We start from the raw sequence: 15725 nt of genomic DNA, 5'->3' as shown, positions 1-15725 counted from the left end.
GAAAAGTTAAGATAAATTTTGTTATCACCATACAACGAATATTAAATAATGAATTGAACAAAGTTTGAGTCATAGAAAGTTGGTACATTTAACGGGCAACGAAGTGCACAGGATCAGTTAGTATAATATAATGGTTAAAATAAAAACCGTTAGTTATTACAAAAATATTTCAATATGATTTATTGGACGGATAATTCCTTGAGAATATTGGTAGGTATCTGTGTTGCATGTAGTGTTAGGTTATTCGACAATAATTCTATAGTATAATGACTATATAGGTTTAACACTAATGTGTTATATGGAATAATTTCCAGATTAGTAATTTATGGATACGGTATATCTAGTTTATACTTAACACTCATTGAGACTTTTTATTGATAAATTATTCCAATTTCATGATTTATGTTTTTAATTGTATAAATATAAACAATTGGAGTTTTTTTTAATTGAAACTGCAGTATACTTAAATGACAAAAAGGTAGACAAATAAATATGCAATTAAATCACGTAATTATATAATTAGACTATGATTCATTTTAGTAGACTGGATGTCGTAATTATAAAAGCATAATATTTAGTACTATAATAGTATACCTATAATATTGTGTTACTTGAATATTTGATCAATTACTTATTAAATCGTTTAGATCGTCATCGACTAACAATCATATCGGTTAATACGCACAAATTCTCAAGCCCCAACTAAATTTCCTAGGTATTTTTTTAGTAAAAATACAATTACAAAAAAATTAAATATATTAATTATTCATTTTTTATTTTACTAAGAGATTTTTTTAGTTTTTTTGTTTTGTTGGCTCTTAGTAATTTAGTTTTTTTGGTTTTCATTTATGGAAAGCTTTTTATCCTTATCCCTATTAACACCAACGTCCAACAGTATACTAATTAGTCGTTAAACTAACGTCTCATCGACTTTGATACTGTCTTTCTAGTTTCTATATTTATTACAACCCAAAAATCGTTAAATTTATTTAAATTCTGTTACGTTACTAGGTAACTTAGTATTTCCAAAACATTTTGATAAGTACCATACACTATACTTTAGAACAAACACACATATTTATTTGTGATTCCATCGAATATTCTTTTTATTCGAGCTTTTAAATCCCAAACATTTCCTACATTTTGTTTTAAGCTTATTCAATATTATCAAAGTAAGGCCCTATTATCCCAATTAGCCCCCCCCCCCCAAATCTCAAACGCTATTTGCGCCTATGCAGGCAACAAAAAAGTTAAGATAAATTTTAAACATCATACACCGAATATTAAATAACGAATTGAACAAAATTTGAGTCATTTAGGGCCAGTATTACAATCATCGGTATGCTTCGATTACGCTAACCGGCTGATAACAGATTTTATTACCGGCCGAATTCGGCCGGTTAGGAGTCGGTTAAATTTAACAGACAACGAAGTGCACAGGATCAGCTAGTATAATATATGTATATAAATAAAAATATATTTGTATATATATATTTATAAATATAGTATAATAATATGACCCATAAAGTGTTAATAAAAAATTGTAAAAACGTGAAGTAGGTAATCTTAAAAGTTATAAGTGTCTGCATTGTAATATAGTTTGTTAATATAACAAATAATAATACTCGTAATAATATTAGTTACCTATTGAAAGTTATTGTAAAAAACAGTAATAACGTTAATCAAAATTTAATTTTAAACTATCATTTAGTAGGTAAGAAGCTATAAATGTATAATAAACTAGCTGATCCCGTGCACTTCGTTGCCCGTTAAAAGTGTCAACTCTATATTATGATTCAAACTTTGTTCAATTCGTTATTTAATATTCGATGTATGGTGTTTTAAACATAAAATTGTTCATCAATCACCTTGAATCTCAAGATACTTGTGCAAGTACCACTTTAAAATGCGTTTTTCGGAAGGTATTTTCTTAGTGCACACTTACGTGGTGGTACGAAGGTACCGTGAAAATTGAAAACCTCAAGCTATCATCATTTAGGCTGTACGTTGATCAGTCAGGACACGTTCGATTATATCATAATATTATAGCCATCCTACTCGGTGTTGCTCGTGAGGCGTGAGCCATGCTTGTGATTATGCGAGCAGTTTATTTACAGGTAGGCAATCAAACTGTGGTAGATTGTAGACCCCGCTGTATTTTTGCCATCCAGATTTCCTACTTTTTCGGTGGATTTTCCTAAAATTTTCTTTCATACAAACCTTGACCTGACAATTACGAACACAACAGAAAAAAATCAGCGAAATCGGTAAAGGCATTCTCATGTTATGGCTTGACCAAGGAAAATAGGGATTCGTTTTTGTATACATATAATACATTAAATAATATAATATGTTAAAGATACTAAAGTAAACTCCGCAGGTGGATTATTTACGTTGTGGTTTATCCGTAGTCTTCCACTGAAATGTACAGTACTAAAAATAGTGTTTTTGTGAAAAAAATAAATGTAAATTTTATATATATTATAACTGTATTATAGGGGGACGGAGTGGGTTCGATCCCGACTACGGATGGCATTTTTCTTAGGGCAGTCGCGGTGTTTGGAGAGAAAGGCCGCCATCCCCCAAGCGAGCATGGCAGATACATATGGGTGCCCACTTAAAAATTCTGCCAAACACTAACACTCACGTGTAAAATCTCACCGTTCTAAACCCTGCCACCACCACAATATAATGGCCATAGATGCCGGGCTGATCAATAAATAAAAAAAAAAATTATTATGAATGTTAAATAAAAATACAACGTGTACTTTTTTAATTTTCTTTAAATAATATTTAATATTATATAATATTATAGGTACTTTCAATAATATAATAATGGTATTTTCGTTTCAATTTGTATTTTGCTGATTAACCGTAGAATTCGCGGTTGCCATGCCCCCCTATTTCGCAGATAATCGAGAGCTTATACTTTATTGTAATAGTTAAGAAGATGAAAATTATATAATTACTGGATAATAATTCAATTGTTTAAGAAACATTATATTTACCTATTACTGAACTTTTAAGTTAAAACAATCAAAGATAATAAAAAATACTGTTGGTTAGGTTAGTATATAATATAAGTTTTATAGTATATAGTATTAAAGTATATACCTATTATATGTATATTATACACACACATTATATTTATAAATGGTAGTATTGTACAATGATAATGCATTATTATATATATTAAAATAATGCCTATAATGAAGGCGTATATATTTACAATTCTGCAGTGTATAATACATTGATTAGATTGAGATATCAGATTAATGAAAATTTAAAGTATCAATACTATAACAAATTATACTTCCAAACCAGTCTATTTATTACAAAAAGTAAAAATTAAAACTTGTTTTACCTGTTTTGAAGTATTATTTTCTTTAACAAAGTTATTAAAAGTAAACTAAAAAAAATTAAAGCTGTGTTTTGGATTACTTAATAAAGATTATAGGTTCATCGAAATTTGAAAGTTGATGTTTATGGCAGTTAGGTTTTACAATATGTATAACCTAATAAACGAATACTTATATGACAAAATCTCGCATATGACAAAAATAAAAGGGTACATTTGTGTAAAACAAATCGAGGATTTTTTTTATGATTTTTATTGTTTTGTAAATAATAACTGTATGTAAATAACAGTGTCCGAATTGGGTATTGGTAATAATTTAGTAGTCAAGTAGAAGAGCTCTATTAACGATTTAAAATCTGCGTCCCAAGCGTAAAATTATTTAACACTCGCCGATTGGTGGGGGGGGGGATTCTTCCCTCCCGCAAACAATCAGTAATTAGACAAAAACCCCCGTACTAATACAAACGTTAACATTTGTTGACTAATATGGTCCATACCAATTTTAATCACATAAAAAGTAATTTTAATCAATTTACATACATTTATATTTTTGTAAATTAAGATTATATTTATCAAATATGAAAAAATATTTCATAGCTTTTGATAACTGTGGTCATGTTAATAATAACTAATGTTAATAATTATGATGTAATTATCATAATAATAATGAATTATATACACACAATTATATATTATTATCTATATATAATTCATCAAATTTAATTTTAAATATCTTATTCAATAGAATCTTACGAAACCCAAAATTAATATGCAATATTACCTAGATGTGTCAAATCATTAATTTTATTCTGAAAAGGTAGGTATTTTATTAAAACCACCTTACCTATACCAGATACCACCCTTGTCCCGATGAAAATAATTAAAAGGGTTACTCTAAAAATATAAAAAAATATAAGACGTACAGTTCCGTGTGCTCCCCCAATTCGAGAGCTTGCAAATAATGATAAATAGGTATTATGTTTTCCTATAACACTATAAGAAGGTCGAATCAAAGAATGTGTTTTGAATTATGATGTAAGGTCATCTTATATCTGTAATTAAATGTTTCAAATGTATTTTAATTAGACAATAAGGTTTTAATTATCAACTATGAATTAACATTCCAAACGATGTTATATATAATTTATTATTTAAGTACAGAATATCGGGAAAAATAAAATAGTCCTAATCCGCGATAATTGGAAAAAAAATAAATGTCATGTTATCATCTGACGCACTTCTGCGCGTCGACAGGTTTTAATCAGTAGTTAAGGATATTATTATAAAGACTTGAAAAAATGCACAGCTACCTACATATTTTATCGCACTGAACTACTCAAGAAATGATCGCAGTTGTCCTTTTTAAACGTATAAAAAACAAAAAAGTAAAACCTTCAACTTTCGGTGTAAGGGTTAAAACGTGTTAAAATCCTATAAGTGCACCCGTTTTTCATTCATTCGCGCAATATAATAAGATATTGAGTATGGGTGCGACCGCCGTGGCGACGGACGAACAGTGCGCGATATGCGCCGTTATCCAAAGATCACCACCTCGCGTCACACATCGTGGCATTTTGCTGGTGATTGGATTGCACAACGTAGAAAAAAATATGCTTATAAATATTATTATTATTATTTCACGGCGTTCGGTTTACGATTCGTTTTCGCTGGTGTATTGTTTAAAAACAATAATAATAGTGATATTAATATAATATTAACAATTATTATAATATATCGCACGGCAATGAATGTAATACACATACGTCGGACACGTACCACCTAGTATACCTACTGGGCTACTATTATACGTGTGACGAATTGCTGTGATTTGTTTTCGCCGTCTATTGGGAAATGCGTCATAAACACATATTATTCATAATATTTTACTGATTTCGGCGGCGGCCAGTCTTCTCGGGTGCGTAAACACGATATAATAATATAATATAATGATAAGTATAAAAAAAAAATATGTAATTCCTTGTCTTCTTTCTCAGTTCTCGTCATCATATCTCGCCATTTATAATAATGTATAATATAATAACTACGCGTGTGTATATAATATATATATGCAGTTTCACAGAGTATAGTCACCACTGTACCGTCTTTTTTTCTCGTTCTTTGGAACAATGGGGACCGCGTCCAAACGAGGCGTGTGCGCCGCCGCCACTGCGTTCAAGGCCAGTGTTTTATACCATAATATACGTATCGTCGTTGTCGTGTGTATGTGTTTTTTCTTCTCTGTGTTGTTCAATACTCGGTGTTCTTCTTCTTCCTCCTTAAGGAGACGGGTCTGCCGGGAGGTCTATGTCGCATTCAGTAAAAATAATGCTGTAGTGGATACGCGTAACGTCGTTGTGTGTATAGTACGATAAGTTCGGTGTGTGTGTGTGTGTATGTGTGTGTGTGTGCGCAAGAGCGAGCGTACGAGAAACCGTCTTTTGACGGAGGAGAAGAAATTTATAACAATAATAAAATCTACGATATTATATTATATTATATATAGTAGTGGATAGATATATCGTTCTAGCCGCGACCACGAGCGTTACATTATATTATACTCGTGGCATCATATAGGTAGATAACATATTACATATTAGTATTATTGTTATATAGTCGCCGGGACGATTGCGTGCAGCGCAATAGCTGTGATTATATAATAATTCTATATAGGTAATAAAAAATATGATTTTTTGGACTTGTGATACCTAAGCTGAAGTGCCGAAGGGGCATCGGAGGGAAATAGGAAGTGTTGAATGAGATTATAAAAGCTGAGTTACATTTTTCTGTTGTTTCTCGCGACTTAACATGGCCACAAATTGCATAGAGTAGATTTTTCATTTATCAGTTGTACGAGTTAAAAACTGGTAATTTGGCCACTGTCTGACGTAGGTTAACCTCCAATATTGTGCGAAACCGTTCGCCGTGCGCGCTAGAAAATTGTTTCGATCTCCGGAAATGCCATTGGGCTCGCGTGTTGCACCTATCGCACACGTTGTGCAGTCTGCGGTTATTATCGCTCGTTATATTATTATGGTTATTTTTTATTTTATTTTATTTTTACCTTTGTTTTATTATGCGCGCAACAGTGATCGCGACTGTAATATTATTTGTTGTAGTATAATAATATAATATTATATATAGGTACACAATATGTATATATACTTACCGCCGACCTGGTTAAATTGAGAGTCTAGGTTTTGCCGCGACTAGACACGTCATTTTATTCTCGTTCGACTGTGGCGGCGGTCTCTCGTACGTTCGCCTGACCCCGCGCGGAGGAGAGCCTGACGTGTCGAACAAAATATAATATTGTCTCGCAACACTTTCGATTGCCCTATCCAAGTTTGCGCCAACGATATATTATGCTCATACAGCACACACACATTGTTACAGTTGTTGTTAATCGTGCGCCTTGTTTATGGTACAATCTATTCTGCTTCTACCGCAGCATTAAATTTATCGTTTTTATTCCTGCATAGGTATTAGGTAAAATAAACGAAGAAAGAACGCCAAGAAGTTTTAACCTAGTTCGTTCGAATTTTCCAAATGTTCACACATGTCTTGATAATATTTTCAAAACTATTACACCTTAATATAATATGTTTATGTTTTTATACACTTGGTTATAAACAATAGTTTACACTCATTATAGTTATTGCGTTGTACTTATAGCATTCAAGTATTCAACTCATTTATGTGTATATAATATATTATTATAATATAGATACGATTTGGTAAATTACGTGCAACTAGAGACCGTCCAAAATAAAAATCGTTTGCTGTAGGTATATAAAATATATACTACATTATTGCTTTTAATACACTATACGTTTTTGCTCGACATGTTTATGTATATAAATACCTATTCCTATAGGTACCTGCTAGGTAGATACATTGCATGTAAAATGTGCATGGACGTACGTATCTCACAGTATTTTGACAGTTGACACTTAAATAATGTTGTTTTGTATGGTAGTGCTAATAGTATAAATTAAATTAATATAATAGGCAATAGTTACATTAACACGTACGCTTGATAATAAAATATGTATAAGTATAATATTTATAGTATTATATATATATTTATAATAAGACATTGAGTGTGTACGATGTACCTACATTTATATTGTATATCAATATTTGGTATCAGAATTTCACTAGGTAGGTATATGTTACAATATTAAATTACACGGATCAATCTTTGTGGGTACTATTCTTATAACTTTATAAACCTGTGCCAAATAAAATACAACCGTGCAATTGTTTAATATATTATTATCTATATCATATATATTGAGAACAAGTAGGTATAATAATATAATAAATATATTATGGTAAAGTATAACGATTATCAATACCATTAAAATTTAAAATATAGAACTCGTATAATCAATGATGAGACATCAAAAATAAAATTAAATAGTTATTCTTCCTACATTTATAACTTGTTTCTATTTTATTTTTATTACTTACATGCAATTATATACACATGTAATGCAGACAAGACAATATAAGAACTATTAGACATACCTACTAGCTACTATATTCCTATAATCTGTACTTACATATTTCAAGAATTACGTTCTCATCATTTTATAATACAAAAATTAAAAATAAACATTGTAATATACTTGCAAATGCAGTTATATTTATGTATACGGAAATATTATACTGTTCGGAATAATAGGCTGTTATGCGAAAAGTTGGAAAAATTAATTCTAGTGGGTTTAAAAAGAGGGTTGACCTTGCGTTAAATACTGGGACCTTGAATTTAATCCGTGAAAAAAGTTTCGGTCAGTCAAATAACTTGCGTACAAAAACCGCGTCATTATATTATAATTTTGTTGTTGTAATTTTTTTTATAACTAAATACTTTTTGGATTCAAATAATGAACATAAATGATTTACTCAATTTTTATTGTATGTATTTCATAAAAAATATTAAGAAAGAAAATTTAAACAATTTCCTATCTAAATAATTGTTAGAATTCATTATATTCTATACGTACGAATACATATACATGTATAAGTATACAAATTCATAAAACAATATTATTCTCATTTTTAAACACAAATTTGATTTTATATTTAAAATAGTTGTAAATATTGTTTATTTATTTATTTTTATTTTTTAAATTTAATTTAACGATCCACAGGATGGATCCATTTAAAGGGTTATAATAATATTTTCTCAAATTTTCAATTTTTTTTTTTTAATATCTGAAATACTTTTTATTTATAAAATACAGGGATTTAGATGTCATTATATAATAAGTTACAATTTATAATAGCTTATACAGTTGTACAAAGTAACTAAAATAGTATAAATCTTATTGGACTTTTACTTTCTTCTTAAATGTGTATAGTTAATTGCAGAGGTAGTTGACTTGTAGTTTGTACTGACCCCAACCGAGTTAATTACTTTAAAATATTATGTAAAAATCATAAATTATATGGAAGTCAATTTTTTGATATTAAATATACTTGCATTATTATATATTTTAAGACCTAAGCTTACACTGAATAAGCGTATACTTCTTTATTGATAAGTATTTATTGACATATATTTTTATTAATTATTCCCCTTAAGTCAATGAAACACAATACGATTTATTTCAGCGCATTAAATACTAGAAATTAATTTTATTTTTACAGTTAAAGACTAGATATTATGTAACTTTTTAATATTGATTGTTGATTAATAACTATTAATAAAGTGTATTAAATTGATCAAGGTACTTAAACCGCGATGATTAAATTATATTTTGAAATAATTTTCTTATAGGCTATAGTATTATAGTAATTATATCTAATATAATATATATGTAATATGTGTGATATGTCATGTTAAATTTAGAGTACTAAAGTTTGGTACCCTTGTATTTCACGTCACTATATAAGTATATAACGCAGCTAATATTAGAGTATATAGTAAGCGGCCTATCATGCAAAATAAATAATCAAAGAGAACATTTTCTACGATGAATCCACTTTTGTATTCTTTGTGCAACCAGTACTTAGACAGTAATTAATAAATTTTTTGAAAACGATAGAAATTCAACTATATCTACTAAATTAGTCATCAAATTATATTTATGTATTAATAATTATTATTATTATAACTAACTTATTCCGTTGGTGCTTTAATGCTGTTTTTTAATATATGGTGTACATTTTTAAGGACAACACGATTTATGGATGGATTATATCGTATAATGTATACTTACTGGCTACTAATAACACAGTATTTATTTGAAAATGATGATCACTAAATTAATTGTTTTATTATATAAGATTTTTATTTATTATAATTGTGTCGAACGCGTCGGTGTTGATAAATATAGAAATACGATTAATTTTGAAATATTTTCCATTGCCATATGAAATTATAAACATAATAATTTCATCAGGCCAAATGTTGAAATACGTGTATCTGTACAGACTGCATATATATACTACCTATGCCATTATAATATTACTGCGCGTGTGGGAGGTCAGAGTTATATTTAAACATTAAGTTTGTCATCCCGTTATTTACATTTGGTCTTTTTCAGTATGCAAAACGAATTTATTACATTTGTTTTATTCATACGGATATAATATTTGTAGAGAATAGGTACTTAGAGATAGTATTTACATAATACAATATTATATTTTACGTCACTGAAAAGTGCTTTGTCAGTTATACGCTGAGGCCATCATTTCGATCGACTGACAAAAGCAGTACTCAATTAAGATCGCCATTTAAACAGGATTACTTAACATTCACTTCATACGTATCTACGTGCAATTTATTAAACCATGGGTTTTTCCTGAGATTCGCTTATACAGTTATACAATAATATTACGTGATGGTTTTTTTTTAATCGTTCTACCAGTTGGAGTTTTGTTTTAAAGATTTTCTTGTATTAGGTGGGCACCTACTTGCATGTCTGATATTCATATTTTTACGAATATGTTATTATAATTTAATCATCTGAATTCTGAAATATCAATAAAACATTACAATATAATATGTAAGATTGTATTATTTATGGTAGATATTGCGATATGAACATTCGGCTTTAAACAATTTATTATTTTTAAAAGAGAAACTAACAAATAAATAATACAATTAATATAACACGGCACACCGTGTAAGTCACATAATTTTTGTTTTTTTATATCCAAAATATTTATTCAGAATTAGAATTTTGTAATTTACCCTAGCGTTGCTCGTATTGAAATTCTATGTATATAAGATTTTTGTATGACGTTAATACTTGGCAGGAGGTAATTATTATAACTGGGTGATTTGACAAATTTTTATTGAATGGAATAATTATTAGTTGATAAGAATCCGTACACATACATAATACTTCAATGACATTTCTGCTTTTCAGTTGGTCGACGAGTTGGCAAGAAAAAAAGCAGATTACACCAAACACCTAGAAACCTATCGTTCTATGAGGTCAAGATTTGAAGAACATTTTTTCAAAAGTAAGTTTATTTAGATAATACACATCTTTATAATATGAAAAAAATGTATCAACGTTTTTTAAGACTTTTTTAGTAATTTATTTAAAAAAAATACTATTTACGTATATAATTGATCAAAATAGGTGGCCGAGGAGGGAGAAAATTGGACGACGTCCGGGAAAAATACCAAAGGGCCTGTCGGCGATTGCATCTTGTACATAATGAATACGTCCTATTAATTGCCGAAGCACAAGAATCGGAAAAAGACTTCCAGACAATAATGATGCCGGCATTTATGCAACATCATAAACAAGAGCTGGAAAACATTATAGCCGATTGGTTAGTGTTATTGATTAATTGCCGTTTGACCTGAAGAATAATATTATGTTGTAGATAAAACAATGTATAAAAACAGTAATGGTATTAATTTTTTATAATTTAAATTTTTAGGAAAAATGCATTAACCGAATTGGCAGTACAATGGAATCCGGCGTCCGAAGAGTTCGTGCAGATAGGCTTGCGTATGGAATCGTGCACGGATATCATACAACCGTGTGAGGAGTATAACGACTATACAAAAAAGTTAGTACCTACCTAACTATATAAATATAAATATGAAACTTATCTTATTGTATTTAATTCGTCTTCGACTGACAAAATAACTTAGGACTATAATACAATATCAACACTTTAATATAGACTGCAGTGTATAATACTAATTAGTAATTCAATGATAATGTTATGTTCAATTAATAAACAAAGACATAATATTATAGCTGCCCTTCAAAATTAACAGTACTTTTATTATATATTATATTATAATAATATTATAATAGTATAATACTATTATAATTTATAAGTCTCATAATTTTACCAAATTTCTACGTATTTATTAGAGAATATTGTAAAATATACAAAATAAATTATTTATATTTTTGAATAGGTATACTAAGTTATAATAATTTATATAAATATTAAAATATTATAATTGCCTAACGCCCTAATATATAATATATAGGCATGTATAATAAAAGCTGAATTATGTGTGATAATAAATGGATAGGTAGCGACTAATGGCCGTGTAAGTCTTTGCAAGAATTAAGACCTCACATATCTTAAGATTAAAATAATTTTTTTATTGTCATACATAAAATATTCCTCTGTGGCACATTAATTTTCTTGTGAAAAAAATGTTTCAAAATAATGGACAAACAACAAACCGTCGAATAAGTAATAATATAATATTATTATTATCTAAATTAAATTAAATTAAAAATAATTAGCAATTAGGGTGTGCAAAGGAATTAATTTAATAAAAGTGGTAAGGATAATAAATACTTAAACACCCGTGTCCGTTGCCGAGATCTGATGTAGGACATTTTACCGTGATCAACGCACATCATAATGGTTATTTACGACGTTTCAGGACTGAACGAAATGACGTCGAGATCTCATTCGACGACGCTCTAGTGCAAGGCGATACGTCTGGACATCTGCAAGCCAACCAGCTGGCAGTCGATAACCTGACTATGGACTGGGTGCGCAATAAAATGACTGAACTCGAAACCCGGCTGAAAGAATGCCAAGACGCCATAGAAACCAGTGTAGATAACAAGTCGGAAAATAATTCGTAAGTCATGATGTCGGGGGGTACCTTTGTGCATTTGTTATCTCAAACATCGATTTGTGTTGCGTTTATATTATTTTTATTACTATTACCATTTTCCCGTCATCAATTGAGCATTCGACTGTTATGTATATGATAGGAACACAACATTGTTCCGTGATATTTGTACCTTAATTTCTCTGTATGTCCGCCGACCACCGACCGATGCCCAACATAAGCAGTTATCCGCTATGATATAGCATATTTAATATCTGCAGATGTACCTACCTATAATATATAATATAAATAGGTATACCAACAATTTATAGGTACCTACTAGTTTAACTTAATATTTTTTTTTAAACTACATATTCGGTTTGAGAACAAAATCCCAATAAACTATTCACTTTATAGAAAAATGAATTAATTAATAAAATTATACTTTTGAGCGTTTGTTTAGAGTGTAAAAATATACCATACGGTTTTTAAATTGTATTAAATTACCATAAATCATAACATAGTTGGGCACCAATTCATATTATATACCTATATAATTTGTTTCTAATAAATATAATGTTTTTCATTTAAAATGAAATAAAATGATATATGATATACGTGGTAATGGAAAAAAAGGTATTATATAAGTAGGTACCTACTCGAATTAGTTGTAATGTATTCTCTATTGTCTTGGAATACAATAAAATTATAATATGCGTTAAGGGGTCATCAGATATTATATACCTAAATTCTTGTGTAATATTTGAATTAATTTTTTTATGGTTCGTATCTATTCGATATTTTTAATTAGTAAATTCAGAGAAAACAGATCATACACATTTTTATGAGTTTTTCATATAAAATTATAAAAACACGTTATTGATAGGTTGGAATTATCACTAATATTATTGTTTCCGCTCAAACTCTGTCCCACTTCATTAAAAAAATTATTGTGCTGAAAAAAATGCGTGGGCAATTGGACTTTAGCCATTTATCTCTTCGTACTTGAAATATATTAATACTTATACACTTTTGTATTTACACTGTATTAAACAGTTGAGAACGGTATTTTAGTGCGAACTGGATAGTTTTTTTGCATAAAAATCTTATTCCTTTTAGCGAAATACAATTGATTGAGCTCAAAAGCGAAGAACATCGACTACAAAAGCAAGTAGATGTTATAAAAAAAGCTCTTTTTGAAATTGGTTGTGAAGAATTGCCTTCTGGATGCGATCTTCCATCATTAGACATAAACGATATTGACATTACTGTAAGTTAATTATATTTTAATTTATATTTAATTTCTAGCCTTTCTCTTCACTTTTAAATAATTATATAAATTACATAATTTATTCAAATTTCAGGTTGACGGTACTCTGAAAAGGCCTTCGTTGAGTAGTGTTAGTCAAGCTTCATCCATGATGACTATAGCTACTACATTGGCTACGTCTAGTTTGGTAGACATCTTACGTAAACCATTTCGTCGTAAGTCTGTACCAAATTCAGGGAATGGTAACCTTTCGATGGATTCAAATTCAGTGCAAAACAATAACAGTGCCATTACTACAACTACAGCCAGCTCAGGAGTAGGTCCACAAAACGGTGATATTAGTAATCACTATCACTCTGACAGTTTAGATGGAAACGATGGATCGGTTATTGTTGATATGCGACCGATAGTCACGCCTGTGCCATTTGCTGACAACAATTCTAACAACTTTTTGCCTAGTGTGGTAAGCTTTGACTAACATAACCGTATGCAATTATTTTACTATAGCTGATAATTTCTATATAATAATATAATATAGAAAATCATCTATTTGATGATTCATTTTATCAGCTTAGGTAAATCGCATTTATTTCAGAATGACTAATACTCGTTTTTACAATGTTCGATGATGTGCTTACAAATGTTATATTTGTATTATGATTATTACTAATAATTTGTGCGATGTGAATAAAAATTATTGGATTTTGTTTCTTAAGTTATTAGTATTATTATTTAAACTACTATCGTTGGGATGAATATTAATGAGTTAAGAGTTTTTAACCTTATATGTTATAACAATATTCTTGAGTTCCTTGTTCAGAAACGTTGAAGTCTTTCTGCTAAACCCATTGTATTTGTCTACTTTAAGATCACGTTATATACCCGCATGTGTTGTCTCCGTTAGAATTTATAATTTCAAAAAGTTTATAATTTGCTATAAAATCAAAATATTGAAAAATCCTACGTGGGGCTCTAGATAATATTATTTCTCTAAATTTGATAATAGGTCAATTTTCTTTAATTTTGATAACACCAGAGTAAAATGGATTATTTTAACGTAAAAATGTCTAAGACGGAAACAACATGGGAACGTCCTCTTCATGTGATGTTTACAATGGGAAAATATAGTTTAAACAACAACTTTTATGATTGATACATTTATATTATTATTACTTTAGATTGGGTCTTCTGTGAAATCATTAATTGAAGAAGAATGGTTCCATGGAGTATTACCGAGAGAAGAAGTTGTTCGACTTTTAACAAAAGAAGGGGACTTTTTAGTGAGAGAAACTACTAGAAACGATGAGAATCAGACAGTGTTATCCGTATGTTGGGGTGGCCACAAGCATTTTATTGTTCAAACCACTTCCGAGGTAAATGAAAAGTTTACAAACTATGTTAAACGAAATTATTATAGGTATTAATAATTTTAACAATTTTTATTTTGAATGAAGGGCGAGTTTCGTTTTGAAGGACCATCATTCCCTACCATCCAAGAACTAATTACGTATCAATACCAAAGTGCATTACCGGTCACTAGTCGCTCAGGAGCTATACTTCGACAGCCAATCCCTAGAGAACGATGGGAATTAAATAATGACGATGTGTTACTGCTTGAAAAAATAGGCAGAGTATGTGAATCGTATATTCGTATACCATATAGAACACTCATTATTTCAGAAAGTGTACATTTTTTTGAAAATATTTTTTTACATAGTTTCAAGTCGCTTATAAAACAATGTTTTTCTTAAAAAATTATATTTTTAAATATTTTTTATCCTTATAATTTTTTAAGTTTTTTAATTTTTTGAATGACAACATTGGGTTTTAATTTTATATTCCAAAGCAGAATATTTTTCTTAGTATTTTGATACATGAAAATCGAATTTCGAGTGAGTAGTTTATGAGTTATAAATATTCAAAGTTTCGATGAGCGGTGAAGTGGATAAACATTTCGCGGGGTAACCCCGTACCACTCCACTCCGCTCATCTAAACTTATAAACTACTCACCCGAAATTCGATTTTCATGTATCAA

General features: G+C 29.4%; 1 protein-coding gene across 3 annotated transcripts in view; it reads left to right on the top strand.

The window, feature by feature from the left end:
- LOC100160482 (tyrosine-protein kinase Fer) overlaps nt 1-15725 on the top strand; it is a 38021-nt gene that overhangs the window by 18603 nt on the left and 3693 nt on the right. For 2 of the 3 annotated variants that reach the window (XM_003244816.3, XM_001942538.4), the window contains exons 2-9: nt 10741-10837; nt 10960-11155; nt 11267-11398; nt 12243-12446; nt 13539-13689; nt 13784-14152; nt 14868-15062; nt 15144-15320. In XM_003244816.3, coding sequence (XP_003244864.1) covers nt 10741-10837; nt 10960-11155; nt 11267-11398; nt 12243-12446; nt 13539-13689; nt 13784-14152; nt 14868-15062; nt 15144-15320 — 1521 coding nt within the window. The remainder of the gene's footprint in view (nt 1-10740; nt 10838-10959; nt 11156-11266; nt 11399-12242; nt 12447-13538; nt 13690-13783; nt 14153-14867; nt 15063-15143; nt 15321-15725) is intronic. The other variant, XM_003244817.4, reaches the window with a different exon arrangement.

This window comes from Acyrthosiphon pisum, chromosome A1, assembly GCF_005508785.2.
Source record: "Acyrthosiphon pisum isolate AL4f chromosome A1, pea_aphid_22Mar2018_4r6ur, whole genome shotgun sequence".
Taxonomy (NCBI): Eukaryota; Metazoa; Arthropoda; class Insecta; order Hemiptera; family Aphididae; genus Acyrthosiphon; species Acyrthosiphon pisum.
This window is presented reverse-complemented; position numbering and strand designations above follow the sequence as displayed.